Source organism: Equus asinus, chromosome 22 (assembly GCF_041296235.1).
Source record: "Equus asinus isolate D_3611 breed Donkey chromosome 22, EquAss-T2T_v2, whole genome shotgun sequence".
Taxonomy (NCBI): domain Eukaryota; kingdom Metazoa; phylum Chordata; class Mammalia; order Perissodactyla; family Equidae; genus Equus; species Equus asinus.
Genome location: NC_091811.1, coordinates 18,340,965 through 18,366,743, shown reverse-complemented (window position 1 = coordinate 18,366,743; position 25,779 = coordinate 18,340,965). Strand labels below are relative to the sequence as shown.

General features: G+C 47.1%; 1 protein-coding gene and 2 long non-coding RNA genes across 6 annotated transcripts; 1 reads left to right on the top strand and 2 right to left on the bottom strand.

Annotated features, from left to right (window-relative positions):
- Positions 1-339: 339 nt before the first annotated feature.
- On the bottom strand, positions 340-15,619 carry LOC139041548 (uncharacterized). Its single transcript, XR_011496877.1, has 4 exons — positions 15,484-15,619; positions 12,037-12,225; positions 9,180-9,297; positions 340-1,776 (listed from the first exon to the last, which is right to left on the bottom strand). It is a non-coding gene; the product is annotated as an uncharacterized lncRNA (long non-coding RNA).
- On the top strand, positions 15,004-21,995 carry PIANP (PILR alpha associated neural protein). Of its 4 annotated transcripts, none has more exons than XM_014866558.3 (6): positions 15,004-15,279; positions 17,446-17,505; positions 17,768-18,282; positions 19,311-19,392; positions 20,193-20,414; positions 20,705-21,995. In XM_014866558.3, the coding sequence occupies exons 2-6, from the start codon at positions 17,489-17,491 to the stop codon at positions 20,724-20,726; spliced, it is 858 nt and encodes a 285-aa protein (XP_014722044.1). In that variant the 5' UTR covers positions 15,004-15,279; positions 17,446-17,488; the 3' UTR covers positions 20,727-21,995. The 4 variants fall into 4 exon arrangements, with proteins under 4 accessions (XP_014722044.1, XP_070350360.1, XP_070350359.1 ...); XM_070494259.1 differs by lacking the exon at positions 15,004-15,279 and adding an exon at positions 15,526-15,757 and having other exon boundaries at positions 20,705-21,992; XM_070494258.1 differs by lacking the exon at positions 15,004-15,279 and adding an exon at positions 17,126-17,203 and having other exon boundaries at positions 20,705-21,992.
- A 2,562-nt stretch (positions 21,996-24,557) lies between these two features.
- LOC139041547 (uncharacterized) lies at positions 24,558-25,689 on the bottom strand. Its single transcript, XR_011496876.1, has 3 exons — positions 25,551-25,689; positions 25,102-25,189; positions 24,558-24,682 (listed from the first exon to the last, which is right to left on the bottom strand). It is a non-coding gene; the product is annotated as an uncharacterized lncRNA (long non-coding RNA).
- Between the last annotated feature and the right edge of the window lie 90 nt (positions 25,690-25,779).

The window sequence follows — 25,779 nt, the reverse complement described above, 5'->3', positions numbered from 1 at the left end:
ACACAAATGAAGATGAAATCAGAGGACTGGTAGACTGCTGGAGCTGAAGGGACTTTAAGCTCAAAGTTTATGGAACACATGGCTTGGTTTATGATAGAAAATGAGAAGCAGAAACAAAGGAGAGAGAGAAGGAGAAAAAGGAGGAAGAAGAGGCAGAGGAGGAGAAAGAGAAGAAGAAATGGATGGAAGAGATGACAGTAAAAGAGGAGAAGGGATCAAAGGCATAATAAAATATCCAAAGTTTGAAGGAACCAAAGAATGAATGCAATCTTATCAATTTAAAGAGGGAAGTAAAAATAAAAATATGAGGAAAGAATGAGAAAAGAGCCGACATATGTTCTATTATGTGCCAGGTCTTTATTTGTTCAACTTTTTTTTTAAGACTATTTTTCAGGGCCAGTCCAGTGGCGCAGCCGTTAAGTTTGCACGTTCAGATTTGGCGGCCTGAGGTTCACCGGTTCTGATCCTGGGTGCAGATGTGGCACCACCTGGCAAGCCATGCTGTGGTAGGTGTCCCATGTATAAAGTAGGGGAAGATGGGCATGGATGTTAGCTCAGGGCCAGTCTTCCTCAGCAAAAAGAGGAGGATTGGCAGCAGATGTTAGCTCAAGGCTAATCTTCCTCAAAAAAAAAAAAAAAAAGCAACTATTTTTTAGAGCAGTTTTAGGTTTACAATAAAATTGGGAGGAAGGTACAGAGATTTCCCATGTACTCCTTGCTCTTACACATACATAGCCTCCCCTATTACCAAAATCACTTACCAGAATGGTACTTTTTTTTTTTTTTTTTTACCAAGGATGCACCTACATTGACACATCATGTTCACCCAAAATCTACAAGTTACTTAAGGTTTCACGCTTGTTGGTATACATTCAGTGGGTTTGGACACCTGTATAATGACATATATCCATCATGATAATATCATAAAGTATTTTCACTGCCCTAAAAATTCTCTGTGTTCTGCCTATTTATCTTTCCTCACTCCCCACCCCTGCCAACTACTGATCTTTTTATTGTCTCCATAGTTTTCCCTTTTCCAGAATGTCATAGAGTGGGAATCATACAACATGTAGCCACCTCAGATTGCCTTAAGGAATCTCTTAAGGTTCCTCCATGTCTTTTCATGGCTCGATAGCTCATTTCTTTTTAGTGCCAAATAGTACTCCATTGTCTGGATGTACCACAGTTTATTACCCATTCACCTACCGAAGGACATCTTGGTTGTGTCCAAATTTTGGCTATTACTAATAAAGCTGCTATAAACATCCATGTGCAGGTTTTTATGTGGATGTGTCTTCTACTCCTTTGGGTAAATACAAAGGAGCAAAATTGCTGGATCGTATAGTAAGAGTATGTTAAGTTTTGTAAGAAACCACCACACTGTCTTCCAAAGTGGCTGTGCCATTTGCATTCCCACCACCAGTGAACGAGAGTTCCTATTGCTCCACATCCTGGCCAGCTTTTGGTGTTGTCAGTATTTCAGATTTTGGCCATTCTAATAGGTGTGTAGTGGTATCTCGTTGTTGTTTTAATTTGCATTTCCCTGGTGACATATGACGTGGAGCATCTTTTCATATGTTTACTTGACATCTGTATATCTTCTTTGGTGAAGTGTTTAAGGTCTTTGATCCATTTTTTAATTGGGTTGTTTCTTTTCTCATTTGGTGAGTTTTAAGAGTTCTTTGTATATTTTGGAGAGCAGTTCTTTATCAGATGTGTCTTTGGCAAATAGTTTCTTCTAGTCTGTGGCTTGTCTTCTAATTCTCTTGATTTTGCCTGTCACAGAGCAGAAGTTTTTCATTTTAATAAGTCCAGCTTATCAATTATTTCTTTCATGGATTGTGTCTTTGGTGTTGTATCTAAAAAAGCATCACTATAGTCAAGGTCATCTAGGTTTTCTCCTGTGTTATCTTCCACGAGTTTTATAGTTTTGCATTTTACATTTAGGTCTGTGATCCATCTTGAGTCACTTTTTGTGAAGGGTGTAAATTCTGTGTCTAGATTCCCTTTTTTTTTGCATGTGAATGTCCAATTGTTCTAGCACCCTTTGCTGAAGAGGCTACCTTTGATCCATTGCCGTTGTTCCTTTGTCAAAGAATAGTTGACTATATTTATGGAGGTCTATTTCTGGGCTCTCTATTTTGTCCCACTGATCTATTTGTCTATGCTCCTGCCAATACCACACTGTTTTGATTACTGTAGCTTTACAGTAAGTCTTGAAGTCAAGTAGTGTCAGTCTTCCAACTTTGTTCTTCTCCTTCAATATTGTGTTGGCTATTCTGGGTCTTTTGCCTCTTCATATAAATTTTTTTTTTTTTTTTTTTTGAGGAAGACTAGCCCTGAGCTAACTACTGCCAGTCCTCCTCTTTTTGCTGAGGAAGACCAGCCCTGAGCTAACATCCATGCCCATCTTCCTCTACTTTATATGTGGGACGCCTACCACAGCATGGCGTTTGCCAAGTGGTGCCATGTCCGCACCCGGGATCTGAACCAGCGAACCCTGGGCCGCTGAGAAGTGGAACGTGCGAACTTAACTGCTGTGCCACCGGGCCAGCCCCCCGCCGTTTCTTTTTTTAAGATTTTAGTTTTCCTTTTTCTCCCCAAAGCTCCCTGGTACATAGTTGTGTATTTTTAGTTGTGGGTCCTTCCAGTTGTAGCATCTGGGATGCCACCTCAGCATGGCTTGATGAGCAGTGTCATGTCTGCGCCCAGGATTCAAACCAGTGAAACCCTGGGCCGCTGAAGCAGAGTGCGTGAACTTAACCACTTGGCCATGGGGCCAGCCCCCATATAAATTTTTTAATCAGTTTGTCAATATCCATACAATAACTTGCTTGGATTGGGATTGAGATTGCATTAAATCTATAGGTCAGGTTGGGATAAACTGCTGTCTTGACAATATTGAGTCTTTCAACCCATGAATATGGATTATCTGTCCATTTATGTAGTTCTTTGATTTTGTTCATCAGAGTTTTGTAGTTTTCCTCATATGGGTCTTATATATATGTATTTTGTTAGATTTATACTTAAGTATTTCTCTTTTTGGGGTGCTAATGTAAATGGTATTGTGTTTTTAATTTCAAATTCACTTGTTCATTGTTGGCATATAGGAAAGCAGTTGACTTTTGTGTATTAACCCTTTACCCTGCAACCTTGCTATAACTCCTTATTAGTTCCAGGAGGTTTTTTAATCGATTCTTTCAGATTTTCTGCATAAATGATTATGTTCTCTGCAAACAAAGACCGTTTTATGTCTTCCTTCCCAATCAATATACATTTTATTTTGTTTTTTTGCCGTATTGCATTAGCAAGGATTTCCAGTATGATGTTGAAAAGGAGTCCTGAGAGGGGACATCCTTGCCTTGTACATGATCTTAGTGAGAAAACTTCAAGTTTCTCACCATGAAGTATGATGTTACCTGTAGCAGTTTTGTGTTGTTATTGTTGTTCAACTTTTTATTCAATCTTTATGACAACCTTTTGAGGTGCCTATTAATATCTCAATTAATCTGTGAGGACACAGGATCACAGAGTTAAATAATTTGTTTTTTTCTTTTTGAGGAAGATTAGCCCTGAGCTAACAGCTGCTGCCAATCCCCCTCTTTTTGCTGAGGCAGACTGGCCCTGAGCTAACATCCATGCCCACGTTCCTCTACTTTATATGTGGGACGCCCACCACAGCATGGCTTGCCAAGCGGTGCCATGTCTGCACCTGGGGTCCGAACTGGCGAACCCCAGGCCACCTAAGCGGAACGTGCGAACTTAACTGCTGTGCCACCGGGCCAGCCCCCAAATAATTTGTTGAAGATCACCAGTGTAAGTGGCGGAACTGAGATTCAAATGCAAGTTTGTCTGATTCCAGCGCTGTGTTAAGAAAGAAAAGAAAAAGCAGAAAGGGAAGAGAGAAGAGAGGAGGGAGACAGAGAGAGCCTGAAATCTAGTTCTGATTCAGCCTTAAAGTAGCTGTGACCTTAAATTGTGCCATCTCGTAGCATCTCATCTTCCACATCTGCAAAGTGAGCAGTCAGACAACAGAATCGCTAAGGCCAATTCTGATTTTGATGTTTTATGATTTTGTGAGAGAAAGAGGAGTAAGACCAGAAAATGAGAGAATGATTAATAAGTAGAGAAGTAGAATTTAGAGAAAGAGAGGAGAGAGGATGGACTAAAGGAGGGAGAGTAGAAAGAGCAGAGAGAGAAGAGGACGCGGAATAGATGTGAGAAAGAAGGGAAAGGGATGGAAATGAGGAAAGAAGGGGGAAAGTGGGAAGAAAAATAAAGATGATCTCTAAGGGAAGGATGGGAGCTAATTAGACTAAAGCAAAGCCTAGGCTGTAACATTCATTCATTCACTCGTTTGTTACTAAGTAACAGTTATGTACAAGGCCCTGTGCCAGGTGCTGTGTTTTTAATGCTAAGGATAGAAAACAAGATGCCCTGAAATAGAGTAGAGAAGCTGACTAACATTCAAGGAGTCAGACACATAATAAAATATTCACCATTGATTCAAGAGGAGTACACTGAGCACCTCTTACTGCCAGGCGTTGTTCTAGTTCCTAGAGATATACACAAAATACCTGTCCTCTTGGTATTTACATTCTTGTGGTGAGACTCAGGCAATAAATAAATACATACATGCATACATAAACGGTCAGGAGGTAATAAATATTATGAAGAAAAATAAAGCAAGGAGAGGTGGATGGGGAATGCAGGAGACATTTGCTATTTCATATACGGTAGTAAGGAGAGGCCTCGCTGACACCGTGGCAATGGAGCAGAGACTCTGAAAAAACAAAAGGAGCAAGTCATGTGGATTTCTGAGGGGACAGTGTTCCAGGCAGAGCAAACTACAAGTGTAAGGGCTTTGAAATGGGAACATACATATTTGATGTGTTTGAGAAACAGCAAGGGGTCCTGTGTGGCTAGAGCAGAGTAAGGGGAGAGAAGTAGGAGATGAGGTCAGAGGGAGAACAAAGTGGCCAGATCATATCAGGCCTTGTGGGCCATTGTAAGGACTTTGGTTCTTACTCTGAGGCAGCCAATGGAGGGTTTGAGCAGAAGAGTAACAGGATCTAACCCATATGTTTAAAACATCATAATGGCTGCATGGACAGAAGCAACAAGTCCAATTAGGAGGCTACTGCAGTTATCCAGGCGAGAGACAGTGGTGGCTTAGACAAGGTGATAGCAGTGGAGGTGAGAAGTAGTGGGATGCTGAATTTAATGTAGACCTAGAGGGAACGGAATTTGCAAATGGATTAGATGTGAGGTGTGAAAGGAAAAGAAAGAGTTAAGAATGACATCATACACCTAAGTTGCACCAAACTTACAAAGTGCAGATCATTTTAATCTTATGTGTAAACTTTTCCGGAAAACAGGAAAAGAAAGGACACTCCTCAACTCATTCAATAGGGCCAGAATTACTTTGATAACCAGACCAGATAAAGGCAATACTAGAAAGAAAAATTACAGGCCAATCTCACTTATTAAGAGAGATACAAAAATCTTCAATAAAACACTAGCAAACTGAACCCAGCAATGTGCAAAAAAGATAATACACTGACTAACTTGAATTATGTCAGGAATTTAAGGGTAGCTTAGAATTGGAAAATACATTCATTTTATTCATTATGTTAATAGATTAATGGAATAAATCACACAATTATCTCAATAAATACAGACAAAACGTATGAAATCTAAAAAGCATCTTTTAGAACACTAGAAGGAGGGACTGGCCCCATGGCTGAGTGATTAAGTTTGCACACTCTGCTTCGGCGGCCCAGGGTTTGGCTGGTTCAGATCCTGGACTCAGACATGGCACCGCTCATCGGGTCATGCTGAGGCGGTATACCCTCATGCCACAACTAGAAGGACCCACAACTAAGAAAATACAACTATGTACCAGGGGGCTTTGGGGAGAAAAAGGAAAAATAAAATCTTAAAAAAAAAAAAGAAAAGAAAGGAAACTAGAAGGAGATTTGTTAATCTGATAAAGGAATGCCTGTTATCACCAATTCTGTTCGGTCTTGTAATGGGGATCCTAGCCAGAGCAGTAAGACAAGAAAAAAAAAAGTAAAAGGATTAGATAAAAGAAGAAATGAAGCTGTTACCATTTACAGAAAATGTGAAAATGTGATAGCATATGTATAAAATTCAAGGCGCTACAAATAGGGGCTGGCCCAGTGGCACAGAGGTTAAGTGCACACGTTCCGCTTCAGCAGGCCGGGGTTCGCCGGTTTGACTTCCAGTGCGGACATGGCACTGCTTGGCACACCATGCTGTGGCAGGCATCCCACATATAAAGTAGAGGAAGATGGGCACGGATGTTAGCTCAGGGCCAGTCTTCCTCAGCAAAAAGGGGAGTCTTGGTAGCAGATGTTAGCTCAGGGCTAATCCTCCTCCAAAAAAAAAAGAAACACTCTACAAATAAATTATTGAATAAGAGTTTAACAAGGCTGCTTGAGAAAAAAATACAAAATCAATTATATATCTATATATGAACAACAAATAATTAGATAATGAATAATTGTAAAAGTTACCACTTAGTACAGTATGAAAAATATCAAATACCAAGGTATAAATGTAACAAAATATGTGTAATAATGTTACAAAATAAATGTAAAATACAAAATAAATGTAAAAAAATATGTGGAAGACCTATATGCAGCAAATCAGAATTTACTGTGAGACACTGAGAAAGATCTAACACAAATGGAGAGATATTATCACATTCATGGATTAGAGGTCTCAATATCATGAGGAAGTCAATTCTCCTTAAAGTGATTTATAGATTCAGGACAATCCTAATTAAAATCCCAACAGGCTTTTTTGTGAGATTATGAAACTGACAAACTGATTCTAAAATTTACATGGAAATGCAAATAGCCGTTTGAAAATGAACAAGGTGGAAAGACCTGCTTTACCAGATACCAGGACATAATTACAAAGCCATAATAATTAAGACCGTGTAGGAGTGGCACAAGATAGTTACCTAAGTTGCCCACTGGAACATAATACAGAGGCCAGAAAGATTCAAACATAAAAAGACAGTTGACAGGGCTGGCCTGGTGGTGTACTGGTTAAGTTCATGTGCTCCACTTCAGTGGCCTGGGGTTTGCGGGTTTGGATCCTGGATGTGGACCTACATACTGCTCATCTAGCCATGCTATGGCAGCGTCCAACATACAAAATAGAGAAAGATTGGCACAGATGTTAGCTCAGGGACAATCCCCAAGCAAAAAGAGGAAGATTAGCAACAGATGTTAGCTCAGCGCCAAACTTCCTCACCAAAAAAAAAAAAAAAGACACTTGATTTATGATAGAGTTTGCACTTTTGAGCAGGAAAGAAAGGACACATGTTTCGATGTTGCTGTGACAACTGGGTATCTATATGAAAAAATAAAACCAAAGCCCTACCTTAAGCCATATACAAAAATTATTCCACACTATACTATAGAGTAATGTAAAAGGCAAATTTAAACCCTTTTAGAAGATATATAGAGGAATATATTCATAAGTTCAGGGTAGGGAAATATTTCTTTTTATATATATATTTTTTAATTGAAATTCACAATAATTTACATCAAGGGTAGGGAAATATTTCTTAAGACTCAAATATACTAACCATAAAGGAAAAGATTGATAAATTTGACTACATTAAAATCAAGAACAACTGTTTATCAAAAGACAAGCCACGGAATAGAAGGAAGCATTTTGGGCCGGCCTGGTGGCGCAGCAGTTAAGTTCGAATGTTCCGCTTAGGTGGCCCTGGGTTAGCCAGTTTGGATCCTGGGTGCGGACATGGCACTGCTTGTCAAGCCATGCTGTGGTAGGCATCCCACATATAAAGTAGAGGAAGATGGGCATGGATGTTAGCTGAGGGCCAGTCTTCCTCAGCAAAAAGAGGAGGATTGGCAGCAGATATTAGCTCAGGGCTAATCTTCCTCAAAAAAAAAAAAAAAAAAAAACGAAGGAAGCATTTGTAACATACATAACTGACAAAGGATGTGACCAGGATGTATAATGAAATGACTAAGAAAAAAACTCCTAACAATAAAAACTCTAAACGTGAACTAAAGATTTGAACTAGCACTTCACAAGAGGAAATCCACAAGGTCAACAAACACATGAAAAGGTGTTCAACCTCATTAGTAATTAGTAACTACTAATCAGAGAAATGCAAATTAAAGCCATAATGAAATATCATTGTGTGCACCAGAATAGCCAAAATTAAAGTCTGAAATATTAAGTGTTGACAAGAATAAGGAACAAAAGAAACTCCCATATACAGTGAGAGTATAAGTGGTTTAACCACTTTGGAAAAGAGTTCAGCATTATCTAATGGAAGAAGCCCTATGATGCAGCAATTCCACATCTACGCATACAACAAATACATATAGTATTATTACATTTATATCTTCAAAAGCAGACAAAAGAATCTATTTTGTTAAGGAATGTACACGCATATGGGGAAACTATTAAGAAAAGCAAGGAAGTGACTGCCATAACAGTCAGAAAACTACTTAGCTATGGTGAGGAGGGGATGGCGTATGATCGAGTAGGGACACACATCTCTCTTTTGAATACTGGGAAGGCTCTTTCAGTTAGCCTGGATGGTGGTTACACGAGTATTAGCATTCCCTCTGTAAGTGTTCCCTTTATAAATAGTCAATATCCTTTATATTTATGTTTTGTTGCATTTATCTTTGTGTTATATTTCACAATAAAAATGGTCTTGAAAAAGCATTTAATTCAACACCCATACATAATAAAACCCTTAGCAAACTAGGAATAGAAAGAGCCTTCCTTAACTTGATAAGTTATTAAAAAAAAAAAAAAAACTACAGCAAACACCATTCTTACTAGGAAAATATTGGAAGTGTTTCCTTTAAAACCAGGAACAAAAGAAAGATGCCAGCTATCACTGTTTGTATTCAACATGTACTAAAGGTCCTGGCCAGCACAAGAAAAGGAAATTAAAGGCCTAGTACTGAAAAGGAAAAAGCAAACTGCCATCATTGGGAGATATGATTGTCTTTGTAGAAAATTCAGTTTATAGAAAAATTATTACACAGAAGAGAGAGCTTATCGAGGTGGTTGGCTCTAAAATCAATATTGCAAATCAACTGCATTTCTATATACCAGCAAAAGACAATTTTAAAAGTAATCTTTAAAAATACCATTTACTGGGGCCGGCTGGTGGCTGTAGCAGTTGGCTTCGTGTGCTCTGCTTTGGCAGCCCGGGGTTCATTGGTTCAGATCCCAGGCGTGGACCTGCACACCACTCATCAAGCCATGCTGTGGCAGGCATCCCACATATAAAATAGAGGAAGATGGGCACAGATGTTAGCATAGGACCACTCTTACTCAGTAAAGAGGAGGATTGGCGGCAGATGTTAGCTCAGGGATAATCTTCCTCCAAAAAAAAAAAAAAATATATATATATATACCATTTACCATAACAGAAAAGCAATAAAGTACCGAGGAATAAATAAAACAGGAGATGTGCATTATCTGTATGCAGAAAATTATACAACTTCATTGAAAGACATTAAAGACCTAAATAAATGGGGAAGTAGCCCAAATCCATGATAGGAAGTTTCAATATCAAAAAGATGTCAATTTGTCTCCAATTAGACTTTGGATTCAATGCAATTCCAATCAAAATCCTGTAGCACTTGACAAGTTGATTCTCAAATAGAGCAATGACCAAGAAGTGGGGAGATCCTCCTGAAGAAGAATCTACTGGCAAGGTGGTGTCTGCTCTAGGAGAGATCTAGATTCATTCTACAGCTACAAAATTTAAGGAAGTGTGTTACTGGTGCAGGTTTTTTCAAGTTGACCAATGGAACAGAACAGAGTATCTAGAAACAGACTCATGTACATATGGACCTTTGCTACATAACCGAGTTAGCAAAGCAGATCAGGCAGAAAGGAGGGACTAGGCACTAAATGAAGCTGGGATAACTGATTTTCCATATTCAAAAATGAAAACTTGATTCTCATAACACACCATACACAAAAGTCAATTCTAGGGAGACTTAGGACTTAAGCATAAAGGGGAGAAGTTTAAAATATTTTGAAGAGGGGCCAGCCCTGTGGCCAAGTGGTTAGGTTTGCGTGCTCCGCTTTGGCGGCCCAGGGTTTCACTGGTTCGGATCCTGGGCGTGGACATGGCACCGCTCATCAGGCCATGCTGAGGCAGCGTCCCACATGCCACAACTAGAAGGACCCACAACTAAAATATACAACTATGTACTGGGGGGGATTTAGGAAGAAAAAGTAGGAGGAAAAAAAAAAGAAGGTCGGCAACACTTGTTAGCTCAGGTGCCAATCTTTAAAAAAAAGAAATCTTTTGAAGAATATGTAAGAAGATACTTTTCTGACCAGGAATGGTAGAGAGTGATTTCGTATTCAAGATACAAAAAGCATAATCATAAAATGAAGGGTTGATAAATATTCTTTTTTAAAAAGATTTTATTTTTCCTTTTTCTCCCCAAAGCCCCCCAGTACATAGTTGTGTATTTTTAGTTGTGGGTCTTTCTAGCTGTGTTATGTGGGACGCCACCTCAACATGCCCTGATGAGTGGTGCCATGTCTGCATCCAGGATCTGAACCGGCCAAACCCTGGGCCACCAAAGCGGAGCGTGCGAACTTAACCACTCGGCCACAGGGCCGGCCCCCCCTTTTTTTTTCTCACTCACTGCACTCTGGGGCAGCAGGGTACCTTTCGGAAGCGCCCTAATTTACACAGTTCCAGGCACAATGGGGATGTACAGCTCCTCGTCCATCTATATATTCCACGTGTCATGGAGCACCTTGCAGGGGCAATGACAGGTCTTTTTTTAATTAAAAGATGCACCTGGCCTCCCCGTCGGGGAATCAAGCCCCAGTCTCCCGCGTGACAGGCAGGGATACTCACTACCATACTAACAAGGATGCGCCACTGTAATAGCCAAAAATAGAAACAATTCCTAAATCCATCAAGAGGAGAATAGATAAATTACGATATATTTGGTGTATTCACACAGTGGCACATTATATTCCAGTGAAAGTGTCTGGACTCCAGCTACATGCCACAGAATGGCTAAATCTTGGGACCGTTATACTGAGTGACAATTGACCTTTGGATTTGGAAATATGGAGGTCTGGTCATATTCCTTGAGGAATTTCAGCAGGGTACTTTGGGCAGAAGCCTAACAGGAGTGGGTAGTGGGTTCAAGAGAGATTAGGAAGTACAACCACACGTCCGCATACCATGAGGCTGTGTAAAAGGATGACAAACCTCCCTATGGATTGGCACTGATATGGCAAGATAGCAAAGATACACTGTTAAGTCAAAAAGGAAAGATGTAGGAGCTGGCACCACGGCTGACTGGTTAGTTCGCCCACTCTGCTTCGGCGGCCCAGGGTTTCACTGGTTCAGATCCTGGATGTGGACATGGCACCACACATCAGGCCATGGTGAGGTGGCGTCCCACATGCCACAGCTAGATGGACCCACAGCTAAAAATATACAACTATGTATTGGGGGGATTTGAGGAGAAAAAGCAATTAAAAAAAAAAAAGAAGATTGGCAACAGTTGTTACCTCAGGTGCCAATCTTTAAAAAAAAAAGGAAAGATGTAGAAGTGTACAATGTGTGCCAACTTTTACGTAAAATACATGAAAGAGTAAGACTGCATACTACTGTTTGCTTGTGTATGCATAATGAAACTCTGGAAGAACACAGAAATTAGTCACATCGAGGGCAGGGATGGGACCTGGAAAGATGGTGGGCAGAAGTGAGAATGAGAACTTTATATGTCTTTTAATATATTGAAAACTTTTTTTGCACATGTGAATGTATTACCAATTCAAAATAATGAATTACAAAAATTAAATAGTTTAATAAAAGGAAAAGAGAAGGAATGGAAGGAGAAGTGGAAAAGACAACGAATAGAGACCATCTTAGGAGGCAGTTTGCTATAAAGGGAAGTAGAGAGGGGCAGAGGATGGAGGGTTTGTTTAAGATGCAGGAAATGACAGTGCACTTACAAGCTGCTGGGAATAATCAAGGAGAGATGCTGCGCGAGAGGGACGGACAGTCGTTGGAACGATGACTTCGGGTGGTTGAAAAGCTCTGGGATCCCCCACAGGAGAGGTGGGCTGGGATGTGGGGAAAGTGGGGAAGTTCTCTTCTGTCTGCTTCTATTTTCTCAGAAAAGCAGCAAGCAAAATCATCAGCTGCGGGTGAGAAGAGTTCAGAAGGATGTTGGACATTTGAGAAGAAGAAACAGAGAGAAATTTACCCTGACAAATACTGAGACCCCCAATGAGCCTGGAGATACTGACAAAGATACAAGCAGAGCCAGAGAGAGGGAGAGAATTTATAGACTGTGGAGTGTGAGAAGGTCCTCAAATTCATCTGAAGACACACTTATCACTCTGTATTTCAGCGTCTCCCTCATGCAATTTGAAGTTCCATGAAGAGAGTGATGAATATGTTCTTGCTCTCCACTGTATCCCCAGCCCGTAGCATGGCACCCAGCATGTAGGAGGTGTTCAAAGAATAGTCATTGAAGGAATGAATGAATCAAGATACTAGAAATAACTGATAATGACCCAAAGTCCTCAGTGTAAAAGACACTTACACTGGTAGTGAATATTCCCTTGATAAATAGGACCCACACCCATCACACAATGCGTCCTCTTACAGCATATCCTCAGGATGCACTGGGGCTCACTGGGGCCCAGGATATGGCAGGATTGGCATACCCTGCCTCACATGGCCCAGTTCACATCCAGTGTGCACCATCTTTCCCCTGCCACTGGGAGACACTAGGAGGATGGCTCACTCACTCCGGTTCTGACCTTGGAATGAAGGGCTGTCAGGGACAGGCAAGCAGGAGGGCAGCCGCTGCAGGTGCTGGTCAGAACAGCAGGCTTCCTTCCGGGAGGCGTGAGTGCCAGGCTAATGATAGTTATAGCGCAGGGGATGAAGGGCGAGAGTCTAGAGGGACGGGGGTGTGAGCAGAGACTCAGCCTAAAGCATTCGGCACAGGAAAGAGATCAGGGAAGGCAGGCAGATAGAGAGGAAAGGCAGGTGGAAAGCAGAGGAGAGAATGACGAGTTCAGAGTGGGCAGGGGTCCCAGGTGAAGGTCACTAAGCAATAAATACTGAGCAGCTACTGTGTTCCAGGCATGAGGAAAGATACAGGGTGAATAAAACAAATGAGATCTGTGTTCTCCGGTGTATGTGGGGCTCAGAAGGCAGACAACAAACAGTAAACAAATATAAGATCATTTCAGAGAGTGATGAGTTGGAAAGACAATGAAACATACAGATGACACAGAGTGGGTGGCTGAATGACAAGAGGGAGCCAACCAGGTGGAAATGGGTGTGGGGACAAAGGTTTTCAGGAAGAGGGAATCAAAAGTGCAGGGGTGCTAAGAGAATGATTTCGGATGCTCTAGAACATAAAGAAGTCCAATCTGGCAGGAGCATTGTTTGGACACTGAGAAGGAACACAAGTTGGGGGGCCTCTCCTAACAAGGAGTTCAGATTTATTCCAGAAAAGCCACTCAAATATGTTAAACAGGGAAGAGCACGATATGATTTAGATTTTCAAAATATTACTAGAAAATGTGAAGACTAGTTTGTAAAGGGCAAGGGCAGAAGCTAGGGGCCAGCTAGGTAGCTATCGTGATATTCCAGATGACAGATGATGGCTTGGACCAGGATGATAGCAACAAAGATGGAGAGAAGTAGATGGATTCATACATGTTGGATACAGAGCTCACAAGACTTGCGGGTGAATTAGATAGAGGGTGGGATCAGTGAGAAAAGGGAAAGTGAGGAAGGACGTTTCCTAAGTTTTTGGCCTGAACAAGTAGCAGTCATCATGTCCTAGGAAGGGGAACACTGGAAGAGGAATGGATTGGTGGGGGGAGAATTCAAGACATCTATTTTAGCCGCGTTAGCTTTGCATGGCTATTAGACATCCAAGTGGAGATGTCAAGTAGGCTGTTGAATAAATGAGTCTGGAGCTCTGGATATAAATTTAGGACTCGATGACATTTACATAGTATTTAAGCCTTGGGACTGGATGACATCACTGGACAGAGAATGTGGAAAGAGAAGAGGGCCAAGGACTAAGCCCTAGGAGGCTCTGACATTTAGAGGTCGAGTGGAAGAGGACAGAGAAAGAAAAACCAGTGAGGTTGGAGAGAAACTAGGAGAGTGTCAGGTCCTAGAAGCACAACCTGAATAACACAGGGTAATATGATAAAGAGGGATGGGGTGAGAGTGGAGGCAGGAGAAGCTGCTTTTGATAGAGAAGTTAGGTAAGGCTTCCCAGAGGAGGTGATATTGGATCCAAGTGAGATTTTAACGAAAAGAGTGAGTCATTGTGAAAAATCGGGGAAAAACATTCCAGGAAGAGGGAACAGCAAGTGCAAAGGCCCTGCGGCAGGTTAAGCTCCTCTAGTTCTAGGAACAAAGATCAGGTCAAGTTCAGTTGGGGCATAAGGAGTGTTAGGAGAGGAGATCAGAGTGGGAGCCAGGTCATATAGGGCCTTGTAAGTCACAGTAAGGAGTTTGGATATTCTGAGTGCTAGAAAAGCTGAGTAATGCGACTGGATCTACTTATTTCAAAGAGCATTTGGAGAAGAACACACTGTAGCAAGGCCAGAGTGGAATCGGGGGATCAAACTTCAGGGATAATCCAAGGATGGTGCCGGATCTTCATCCCCACCTTGATCTCTGGTACTAGGCATGCTCCGCCAGGGGCGAAACAGAGTTAGGGATGAAGAGCGTTGGGTGACTCAGAATCTCAGAAACTGACTAGGGCGACCACGGGTGTCCATGGAGTTGGGGTGAAAGGGGTGGGGAAGCCCTCTGTCGGAACCCAGGAAGTCAGACGGTCGCTCACCATCAGCTGCCCTTTCCAACCCTTTACCTGGGACACAGCTGGACGCGACTCCTGCGGCGCGGCGGCGGGAGGGTTAAACCGTGCGTGGTCTACAGGCGGGAGGGGGAGAGGCGGAGACCGAGCGCTCCGAGCTGCCGCGCCGAGCCCAGCCGAGCCGAGCGCCGCCCGAGCCGAGCCGAGCCGAGCCGAGCATCTCCCGCCGCCGCCGCCGCCCCGCGCCCCGGGCGCCCGCCCCCCACCCTCTCCAGCGCCCCGCAGCCGGCCAAAGCCCCTGACCATGCCCCGTGCCCCACTCGCTCCCGCGACCCCCCAGCGCCGCGCAGCACTGAGCGCCCGCAGCTGTCGCGCCACCGCGCCAGGCATGCAGGTGAGTGAGAGGGACCTCCCACGCCCCCACCCCAAGGACCCCGGCCCTGCCCTTCCCGACTCCGCGCCTTTCGCCCCCCGCCCCTCCCGGCGCAGTCCTCGGTCCCCGGGCTCAAGCCTCCAGCCCCTAAGCGCTCCTTCCCCGCCGCGCTCTCCATCCCTCCGCCGTCCCGACTCCATCGTGCCCTCCTGGCGCAGCGGTCACCGTCCCCGCAGCTGCCTCCATCCCGCCTTCGGCTCAGCCCTCGGCTCCTCGCATCCTCCTGCCTAGGGTTCTCTTTCTGCTCTCCGCGCTCCCTCCCTCGGAGTCCCTTCGCCGACCTCCTCGTCCTCGTTTTTTCACTCTCGCCGCTTTCCAGCCCTGCCCGGGGAGCACGGGCCTGTGGGAGGGGTGGGCTCCGGGCAACGCTGGGGATGCGGCCGTGTACCCCCACCCCAAGGCTCCCGCCCCACCCCCAGCTGTCTCCTGCGCACAACAGGTCGGTGAGGAGAGAGGAGAGGGTGGGGGTGGCGCGCCTGCCTGGGGACTGCGGGCTTCCTGGAGGGGGCGGCTAATGGGAGTGCGGGGTCCGGGGACTGAAGTTGACGTTGGTGGGGGCGTGGGGGGGGGCGATGCACAGGCGGAGAGGCAAGTGAGTCCTGAAGTCTGCTGGCCACAGATGTCCCTGTGAGCCCTTCTCCGCTTCACTGGTTCGCTCTAACACTCCTCCCTCCCTCCGGCATCGTTCTCTTCCCGTCCCTCGCTCCCTTCTCCCCACCATGTCCCCATCCCCATCTCTTTCCAGAGCTCCATATCCCTTTAAATTTGAAGAAACAATTTCCAACTCCTCCATCTTTGCTGTTCCCATTTTCGGCCCGGTCCCTTCCTCTTCTCATTTTGTCCTCAGTATTATGCTCTCTGCTTTCCCATTCCCTTTCTTCCATGCCTGGTCTCCTCTACCCCATAACTCTCTTCCCCTTCTATTCTTTCCACTTCCCGTCCTGCCTGAACCTTCCCTTCCTTCTCCAGCCCTTCCACCTTCTTCCTGGCTCCTGTGACCTTTTCACCCTCTCAGTTTCCCTCTCTGACCTTTACTCCTGTCCTGTTCTCCCTTCAGCATCCTCCAAGCTTCCAGTCTTCTGTACCCACCTTCCCAGTCCATTCCCTTTCAGGACTGACTCCTCTTCCTCACCCTGCACTCTGTGGCCGCTTCCTCTTCGCCTTTCTCCTCCCTCCTCACCACCCTTCCCTCTCTCAGCCTTTCCCCCTTTTATCTCTCCCCACTGCCCCCTTTCCCATCCCCTTCCCAGACTTTTCCATCTTATTCCCCTGTTATTCTCTGAGAGTTCTTAATGTACAGATTTAGACCCAGAATCCAGAGGACACAGAGTGTCAGATCCCTGTTCACTCGGGAAGCCTGGTCCCCTTGGATCCATCACCCTCAGCTCTGAGAATATGTCCTTCCTCTTTCAAAACCAACCATCCTGATTCTCCCAGGACTCTTTCCCCAGGAGAGCTACATTTGAGGGGGTGGCCTCTCTCCAACTCCACCTCCCTTCAGAGGGCACCTATGCATTTCGATGATTAAACACTGAGCAAAAATTATATTCTGTAGTTTTTCTCCCACCCACCTCTCTCTTTCTCTGTCTCTTTCTTTCCATCTCTCCATCTCCGCCTCCCCTTTTCCTGAAGATGCAGATTCCTGGGGCCAATCATAAGAGAAATGCCGGGGACTACAAGTGGGGTGGGTAGGCTGGGATGCTCCCCCTGTGCACGCACCACACACTCACTCACTCAGATTGACTTCCTCTTCCCTCCCCCACCCTCAGACTCCCTCCCTAGCGGTAGGTGCTCAAGGAATCACAAGGTTCTTGGCTCTAAATTAAGATCCAAGAAAAGCTCGGAGCTGTGGGCAGAGGAAGTGAGAAGGAAGGAAGCCAGAGAAGTGAGAGTAGACCCTGGGGTGGGGACCTGGGAAGTTGTAAACAGGGGCGAGGGGCTACAGAGAGAACCACTCTGAGAGTTTTTTCCCCAAAAGGATGCTCAGCGGCAGTGAATCCTGGGTGGCAGCAGCATAGGTGGCAGCCGGCAGCCTGGGAGGGGAGACGGGGGTAGAACTGGTGGGTGAATGAGCTGGGGACGTACTCAGGGCAGGGTTAGGGTGTGACAACTCCCTCTCTCCTCCAGTAAAGGCTGAAATTCTGGGTCACAGCTGAGGAAGATCTCGGACATGGAGTCCAGGATGTGGTAAGTTTGGCACAGCAGGGGGAGCTTGGAGGCCGTTTTTCTGGGGTCTTGGCTGTTTCCCTCCTACGCCCACCCAGGGCCTTCTATCCTGAGGGCTAGACCCCAGGAAGTTAGGAAATGGGGCCGGTCTTCCCAAGGCCCACCTGCTTTTGCAGAGAAACCTGGAGGGAGGCAGCCTGGGATCTCTGGGATGAGCCTGTCCTCCCCACACAAAGGCCCAAGATGGGCTTGTGTCTCAGCCACTTTCTCTCCTTTCTTTCAGGCCTGCACTGCTGCTGTCCCACCTCCTCTCTCTCTGGCCACTGTTGCTGCTACCCCTCCCACCACCTGCTCAAGGTTCTTCCTCCTCCTCACCTCGAACCCCACCAGCCCCAGCCCGGCCCCCCTGTGCCCGGGGAGGCCCCTCAGCCCCACGCCATGTGTGCGTGTGGGAGCGGGCACCCCCACCAAGCCGATCCCCTCGGGTCCCAAGGTCACGTCGGCAAGTCCTGCCAGGCACTGCGCCCCCTGTCACCCCATCAGGCTTTGAGGAGGGACCACCCTCATCCCAGTATCCCTGGGCTATTGTATGGGGCCCTACAGTGTCTCGAGAGGATGGGGGGGACCCCAACTCTGCCAATCCTGGATTTCTGCCCCTGGACTATGGTTTTGCAGCCCCCCATGGGCTGGCTACCCCGCATCCCAACTCAGACTCCATGCGAGGTGATGGAGATGGGCTCATCCTTGGAGAAGCACCTGCCACCCTGAGGCCATTCCTGTTCGGGGGCCGTGGGGAAGGTGAGTGGGAGTGGGAGAGGCTGGTAGGGATATGAGGGGCGGGGAGGCTGGGTGAAGACTCTGAGGGCAGCAACAGAGGCTTTGTTAGCTCCTTCCACAGACGTGTCAGGCACTATGCTGGCACAGGAGGCAGAAATGAAGATGCCGGCCGAGCCCTCAAGGAGCTTGGGTCCACTGGAGAAGACAGAGGTGTACATACTCGGGGGATGAGTCAGTGTAATAAATGCTCTGACAGAGGCACACACAGCATGTTCTCAGGAAAGGAGAGAAGGAAGGGACCACTTCTGCCTGGGGATCGGGACCCCTTCCAAGAATTGACATTCGAGCTGGACCTTGAGGATGGAGTGGGAGTGGAGTATTCCATGCAGAGGAACCCCATGGATGAAAGGGACCTCTGGGGTGAGATCTTGCTCAGGGAATGCTGAGACAGGGCCAGTGGCTTGAGGGTGGAGCCAGGGAAGAGGTGGACATTTCCACCCCCTAGTTTCTGTGCAGAGAGAGGGGTCTTCTCTGACCTTGGAGCCTCCTCCTCATCACAGGTATCAGAAGACTTGGGAAAGTAGAGGAAAAGGATTTGGGAGGAAATGAGCTGAAAACTCTCAGGAAAGCTGATGATAAGAATAAAGGGGCAGGGGCTGGCCCTGTGGCTGAGTGGTTAACTTCACATGCTGGGCTTCGGTGGCCTGGGGTTCGCCGGTTCAGATCCTGGATGTGGACCTAGCACTGCTCATCAGGCCATGCTGCAGTGGCATCCCACATAGAAGAGCTAGAATGACCTACAACTAGGATATACAACTATGTACTGGGGCTTTGGGGAGAAAAACAAAAAAAGAGGAAAATTGGCAACAGATGTTAGCTCAGGGCCACTCTTCCTCACCAAGGAAAAAAGTATAAAGTGGGGAGGCTCCAGAAAAGCAGAAAGAGCTTGGCAATGTGAATTCAAATGGCAAAAATCCTTAAGCTTCCTGAACTGCATCCCTCTCCTCCCACATCAAGCCTCCCTAAAACTTTCTCCCCACCCGAATCAGGTGTGGACCCCCAGCTCTATGTCACAATTACCATCTCCATCATCATTGTTCTTGTGGCCACTGGCATCATCTTCAAGTTCTGGTAAGCTGGGCAGAGGAGGGTGCTGGCAGATGGGGACTGAATGTTTGGCAGTGTTTAGCAGGAAGGAGGAAAGGAGCAAAGATGGCAATTTTGCTGGAGGTGGGATAGGAAGTGGTGGATTAAGGCAAGACTTTGGGGAAAGACAGTAAGGATTTGGGTGGGGGAGACAATGAGAAATCCAGGCAGATTCCTTCTCTCGGGGAAATACAGGATAATGGGAGAGATGGGGGAATTATTTATGTGCACTCGGGGCTCTGGTGGGCATCCCATGTCCCCATTTCCTCCAAGAGAGAGAAAACGGACCCATTCTGCAGAGCCCCTTCAGAAGGGAGAGGAGGGAGAAAGTCTGGAGTTTTCTTTGCATGCATTTAATAATGGGTCACTCACTCCTTCACACTTTACTGAGAGAATCATTAGACTCAGGTGTCCAGTCATTAGCTGACTTTGATCCAGAACTAAACCTGCCAGGCGCCTGCTGAGGAGAGAAATGGCCCTTCTGGGTATGCATGGGGGAGGGGGCAATTCTGGGGGACTCTGTTTGTTGGTGGGGAGGACATACTCATTCTGTGGATCTGGACCAGGTCAGGAGGAGGTTTAGATCCCCGAGCCCTCTGAGGTGTAGGGGAAGTGGTTTTGTGGACACACAGTCTCAGGAGACTTGGTGTTGGGATCTGTTAGAGGCCGTTTTCTCTGCTGTAGGATGTTGGGGGTGCCCGAGGGAGGCTAGGGGTGACCAGCACTGCTGGCCCAGGACGGGGGCTTCTTATATGTGTGAGATAACCTTTCCTTCTGTGCACCAGCTGGGACCGCAGCCAGAAGCGGCGCAGGCCCTCAGGGCAGCAGGGTGCCCTGAGGCAGGAGGAGAGCCAGCAGCCACTGACAGACCTGTCCCCAGCCGGGGTCACTGTGCTGGGGGCCTTTGGGGACTCGCCTACCCCCACCCCTGACCATGAGGAGCCCCGAGGGGGACCCCGGCCTGGGATGCCCCAGCCCAAGGGGGCTCCAGCCTTCCAGTTGAACCGGTGAGGGCAGGGGCAAAGGGATGGGAGGTTGGGGAGGGGAAGCAATGTAGGTCTCCGGGGCTGTGGTTGGGGTGCTGCCTCCTGGGTGGGTGGGGAACAGGCAGGCCTGGTGCCTCCACAGCCCCTGGCCCTCTCTGGGGACCTATGTCCTGTTCTCATGTTGCCATTTAAATCCAACTCAGCCCTCTTAACCTTGACTCCCTTTCTTTTTTGTTGGACTTTCCTTGATTCTCTCTCGATTCTCACCTACCCCTTGGTTCCTGACTGTGCCCTTTCCCTCTTCCTCTTAGGATTCCCCTGGTGAATCTTTGATGCCCCTCAACGTTGGGGTGCCACCAAGCAGGAGGCCAAGGGGCTGGCATAGCCCCCATCCCATTAGGGGGGACAGCTGTTGGAGCTGGGGCCACAGGTGCTCCTGGCTCCCGCCCTTGCACAGCACCCTGGAACACTCACTGGCCCATAGGTGATCCTACCTGCTCACCCTTCTTTAGGTGGGGGCCTCACATATTTGTGGCTTCTGGACCCCCATCCCTACCCTTGCACACTCACATGAAAGCCTTGCACACTCACCTCCACCCTCACAGGCCATTGCACACACTCATGCTCTTGTACAGCCAGTCTCCAGACCCTTTCCCCATCTCCCTCCCCGCCCTCTGCTGACCCCTCCCTTTCTCCCTTTGGTTTCTCCTTCTTCACTTTCTCTTTTTCCCAGGTTCCATGCTCAGCTCAGTCACTCAGAGGTCAGTGGGTGACTTCACTGTCACCTCTCTCATGCACTTCCCGGCCCCATGTTGTGGTGTTGCGTGTCGTGCTCACACTCTCCCTCAGGAACACCCACTGATCTAGTTTCTGTGGCCCCTGCATGCTGCCCCAGAGGTGGGTGGGAGGTGAGCTGGGGGCTCCTCAGGCCCCCAACTGTCATGGTCCCATGCCATTCCATGTCGTGTGTTTCACTGTCTCCCCCATCCCACTCCAAGGGTGCGCTCATTACCCTGAGGGCTCCCCCACGGGAATAGGGGTAGTGAGGCCCCAACTTCTCCCCCACCCCACTGCTAAATTCTATTGTCTGGGAGATGGGTTTTGGGGAGTCACCTGCTGCACTACATGAGAAAGGGGCTCCCATTTGCCCTTCCCTTCCTCCTAAGTCCCTTTTGTCTTATCTGTCCTGGCTGTCTATGTGTGTCACTCTCTGGAGTTCAGAGCCCCTGAGCCAGTCCTCCGTGTCCCAGCCTCCCTGAGGGCCCCCCTAACTCCACCCAGGCTGCCAGGGATTGGAGCCCACTGGTTCAAGGCCATGGGGAGCTCTGCCTCCCAGTCCACCCTCCCCTTCCTAGGCTCCCTCACACCCCTCCTTCCTCCCTCCTTGGTTCTTCCACTCTCCCACCTTTCCTCTTCCCTCGCTCTTCCCCTGAGGTTTGTCCTACTTCTGTTTTTCCATCTTCCTTCCTTCTTCCTCTCTTACCTGGCTCCTATGCTGTGATATATATTTTTGTATTATCTCTTTCTTCTTGTGGTGATAATCTTGAATTCTTGTGGGATGTAAGTTTCAAAATTTTCAAATAAAGCCTTTGCAAGATATTCGAGTCCCTGGTTCTGCCTTAGGAGCCCTGCAGAGAGGAGAGGAGAGGAGGCAATGGGCAGCCAAGAGAGAGGGAAAGAAGGACGAAGCGGGTAACCCCATCAGACTTGCTCTGTTGGGATTCGGGGCATTGACTTGGGACAGGATGGAAGGCAGAGAAACTGAAGGGAGCAGTCCTGATGACGAGGAGCAGCCGGAGCAAAAGAGAAATTGGAAGAGTGGCTTGCTTGTTACTTGCCAGTGAAGGTCAAGAGAGACCAGGAGAAAGGAGAAAGAAGAAAAGGGAAAATTACGTAGAAGGACGGACAATGGAGCAAGCAAGGAAAGGAAGAAGAGAGAGCTGATAAGACAGATGAAAGGTGAAGGGTGAAAGGAGAAGAGAAAAATGGAGCGATGGGAAAGAGATGAGAGGGAGCCACAGGAAGGAGGCTGCCTGGCCTGGTTTATTTTCAGCCTTGCTCCCTAACCTGCCCCCACCCACAGCTGCCCCCCAAAAGCTGTGCAGCATTAGAAGCCCTGTGGTTAACACTCATTAGCTTTCCGCACTCTGCCTCCTCTGAGAGAGGCACTGCTGGGGCGTGGGGGTGGCATCAAGGGGTGTGTCCGGGGGAGGGCACACAGGCTGCCCAGCTGGAATCAGTCACCTCTGAGCCCCTAGGTCTAGGTTTGGTTCTCCTAACAGCCCTGCAAAAGCCCACACATCAGCCTCTCAGCTGTTGCTAGGCTCTGTTACCATGGTAACCACCCAGGTCCCATTTCTCCCCCCACCCCCATCTGTGCCCCACTTGCTCCCTGGAAATGGGGGAGCTCCAGGAGGAGAGGAGACTATAACGCGCGAGAGGGCAGTCTGGGCTGCCCTGGACCGTGTCTGCCTCCATGCGTTTATCTTTGCAGCTAGAATTAGGAATGTATATGTGTGGGTAGGTGCGTGTTTTAGGAGTTGGGGAGCTTTCCTGTGTATCCAGGGAAGTGTGGCTGAGTCCACGCAGCACACAATGGCGAGTGGGGAGGAGGGAGCGGATTTCTCAGGACCAGAGTAGTACGTACATTCAGGGTGTCAGACTCCCTAAGAAACTGACAGACTGCTACAGAGGAAAGAAGCAGAGTGGGGGGGCGAAGGAGTGATGAACCAACTCAAAGCAGAGGTGCGAGGCAAACAAGCTGCTGAGGAGGGCTCACAGTCAACCCAGTGGGCTGAGGAGATCCCTGGTGGAAGGGAGGGCTGGATGGAACCTGAAGGTGCAGGAAGAGGCGCGGATGGGATGGGTTGGGGGCAGTGAGAGGGGAGAGGAAGCCTCATTAACCTTCCCCTTCTTTCCCCACAGGAATCTAGTGGGGGGTTGGGGGGGAAGAGGGGAGGGACGATGGATGGACAGACACAGACCACATGACTGGCATAGAAATGGAAGGCACTCAAGTGCCTGGAGGGCACCCTGGGCTCTATCACTTTTGTGACTATCGCTCTTCAGAGGGACAGTGTGACCCGGTGGCTCATCCATATGCAAAAGCCACACATGAAGGCCCTTAATGAAGAGGGAATCAATTATTGCCTGATTAGACTGCTGTTTCTCTAAATTTAAAATAAATTTAAATGTGCCAGCAAGACACTGGAGATCCTTACCTGTTCCCTCTCCCTAAATGTCCTTCTTCCCCATGAAAATCAGATGACAGAGAAAGACAGAGAAAGGAGTTGTCCTAAAAGAATTATCCCAAACTAAACTGCATTGTCATGCTAACCATGAAGAGTCTGTGAGGCTCTGGGGAACAGATCTTAACCTTTATCTCTCATGGAGTTGAAACTGAGACTATGGGGCCTTGGGAGGGCCTCAGAAGCCTGCAACTGGTAAGCAGAGAGTCACTGCTTAGTGACAGACCAAGAACATAAACAATGGCCTTAGTACCCTTTTGGTTCTTGGGGGCCATGCATCATAGGCCCCACTGGGACCAGTGTCTCTCATCACCACGTCTTCTGTGCCTCCTGAGTTGTGCATCAAATGACTCAGCCAGGCTTCTCTTAAGCATTTTTCTGGAATACTTACCATTATGGCTCAGACCAAACCAGGGAATGGGGAAGCCCCCAGGAGGAGGGATCTCCCAGGCAGAGCTCAGGGTGTGGAAGTGATTCAAGATGGAAACAGTAACGCCAGCTGGAAAACCCCAGGCTAAAATTAACAGGCCTCCTCCCCCACACCCCACATTTATTTATCTAAAGCTTTTCTCTAAGGACTTCAAAGCACTTAAAACTTGCTTCTTACAGCAAGGGTAGGACCAGGGCTGACAGTTGGAGACACTGAGGCCTGGGGAGTACCAGTTAATGTAGACAGGAAAAGAATAGGGAAGAACCTTAACTATTTTGCTCTCACTTTTCTATCTCAGCCCCCAAAGTCAAAGTTTCTCCAATCATCAATCTCTGACCCATGCAGCAACTAGTCTGGTCACACCTGAGCCCTTGAGATCCTTATCCTGCCCACGGTTGCTTTTCAGTTAACACAGCCTAACTGCAGAGCCCAAAAATGTGATGAAGACAGTAGACACTTTTAAAAAGATACAAACTATGATTACAAGCCAAAGGTATGTATTTTCTATTTAAACATTTAATTTAAATATTTACTTTTAGGTGTCCTTCGCTACTTCTTTGCTGTGACCTTGGGAAAAATCACTTAAATCTTCGGTATCTTATTTTCATCATCTGTAAAATGGGCATTATAATTATTTCTATTAGGGTTATTTTGCTCTCTAAAGCAAGGCACTATTACTGTTAATAGGAAGGACTTCAATTCTGCTTCAATCAAAATAGAGCTGAGCCCGAGGGATTCTGGCCAGATCAAGATGTGGGCTCGTGGCTGCATTCATTTACTCAAATAACATATTTATTCAGCATCTACTAAGTACTGAGCAAAGCAGTGGGAAGGATAGCATGTATGAAACAGTTTCTTCCCTGAGGAGCTGACAACCTCACTGAAGAGTTAGTTAAAACAGGAACAAAAGGTACAGACTAAATGCTGTAGGAATTCAGAGAAAAGAACTGTTATGAGTTGGAACAATGAGGGAATGCTTCCCCAAGTGTTTCATCCTTAGTATTCATTTATGCAACAAACGTTTACTGACCTGCTTACTAAGTGGCAGGCTCTGAGGATACAGCAGAGAACAGCTCAAAGTCCTTGCCCTCACGGAGCCGAGATTCTAGTGGGAAGAGCTGGACAGCAAACAATATAAGATCAGGTAGCCATGAGTGCTATATTTAAAAGCAAAGCAGAGTGAGGAGAGAGAGATGTGGACGAGGACAACACGAACATAGAGCCCGAAGCAAGGAGAGTAAGAGGTGTGGTCGGGGAGGGGTCACATTTTGATGGCTGGGAGAGGTTATTAGTTACTCTTTGGGTCTAAGTAGGGACCTCAGAAAACCACATCCTATCCTTTCCCGCATATTCAAAGTATTGAGACATTCTTGAGAGTATGAGAAAAAAGAACGGTAACTTCCGACATCAGCCTATTCCCCTCCGAGGGAAGGGAAACGGGACCCTAGTCTTTTTAAGAATCCACACCTCTCCTCGTACCTTGATGCATAATTCATGAACCTGTCGCGTCTCCACCCTCCCAGTTCCCCAGAAGTCCCTTCCGGAAGCCCGGGACGGTTCCGAAGGTTCAGCTTCTGCCCTTAGCAGAACCCGCCTGCACTTCCGTCGTGCCGTCACATCCACAGCGGGTTCTACCGCGTCCCCTGGCAGAAGCCACTTCCGCCCGCACTTGTCGTAACTTCTGCCCTGAATGTCCCGGAGCGCTAGC

What these genes read in the sequence shown, in the direction of transcription:
- PIANP (XM_014866558.3), top strand. An exon ending in GGCATCATCTTCAAGTTCTG is followed by an intron (nt 19,393 to 20,192) that starts GTAAGCTGGGCA and finishes TCTGTGCACCAG; the next exon opens with CTGGGACCGCAGCCAGAAGC. An exon ending in CCAGCCTTCCAGTTGAACCG is followed by an intron (nt 20,415 to 20,704) that starts GTGAGGGCAGGG and finishes TCTTCCTCTTAG; the next exon opens with GATTCCCCTGGTGAATCTTT.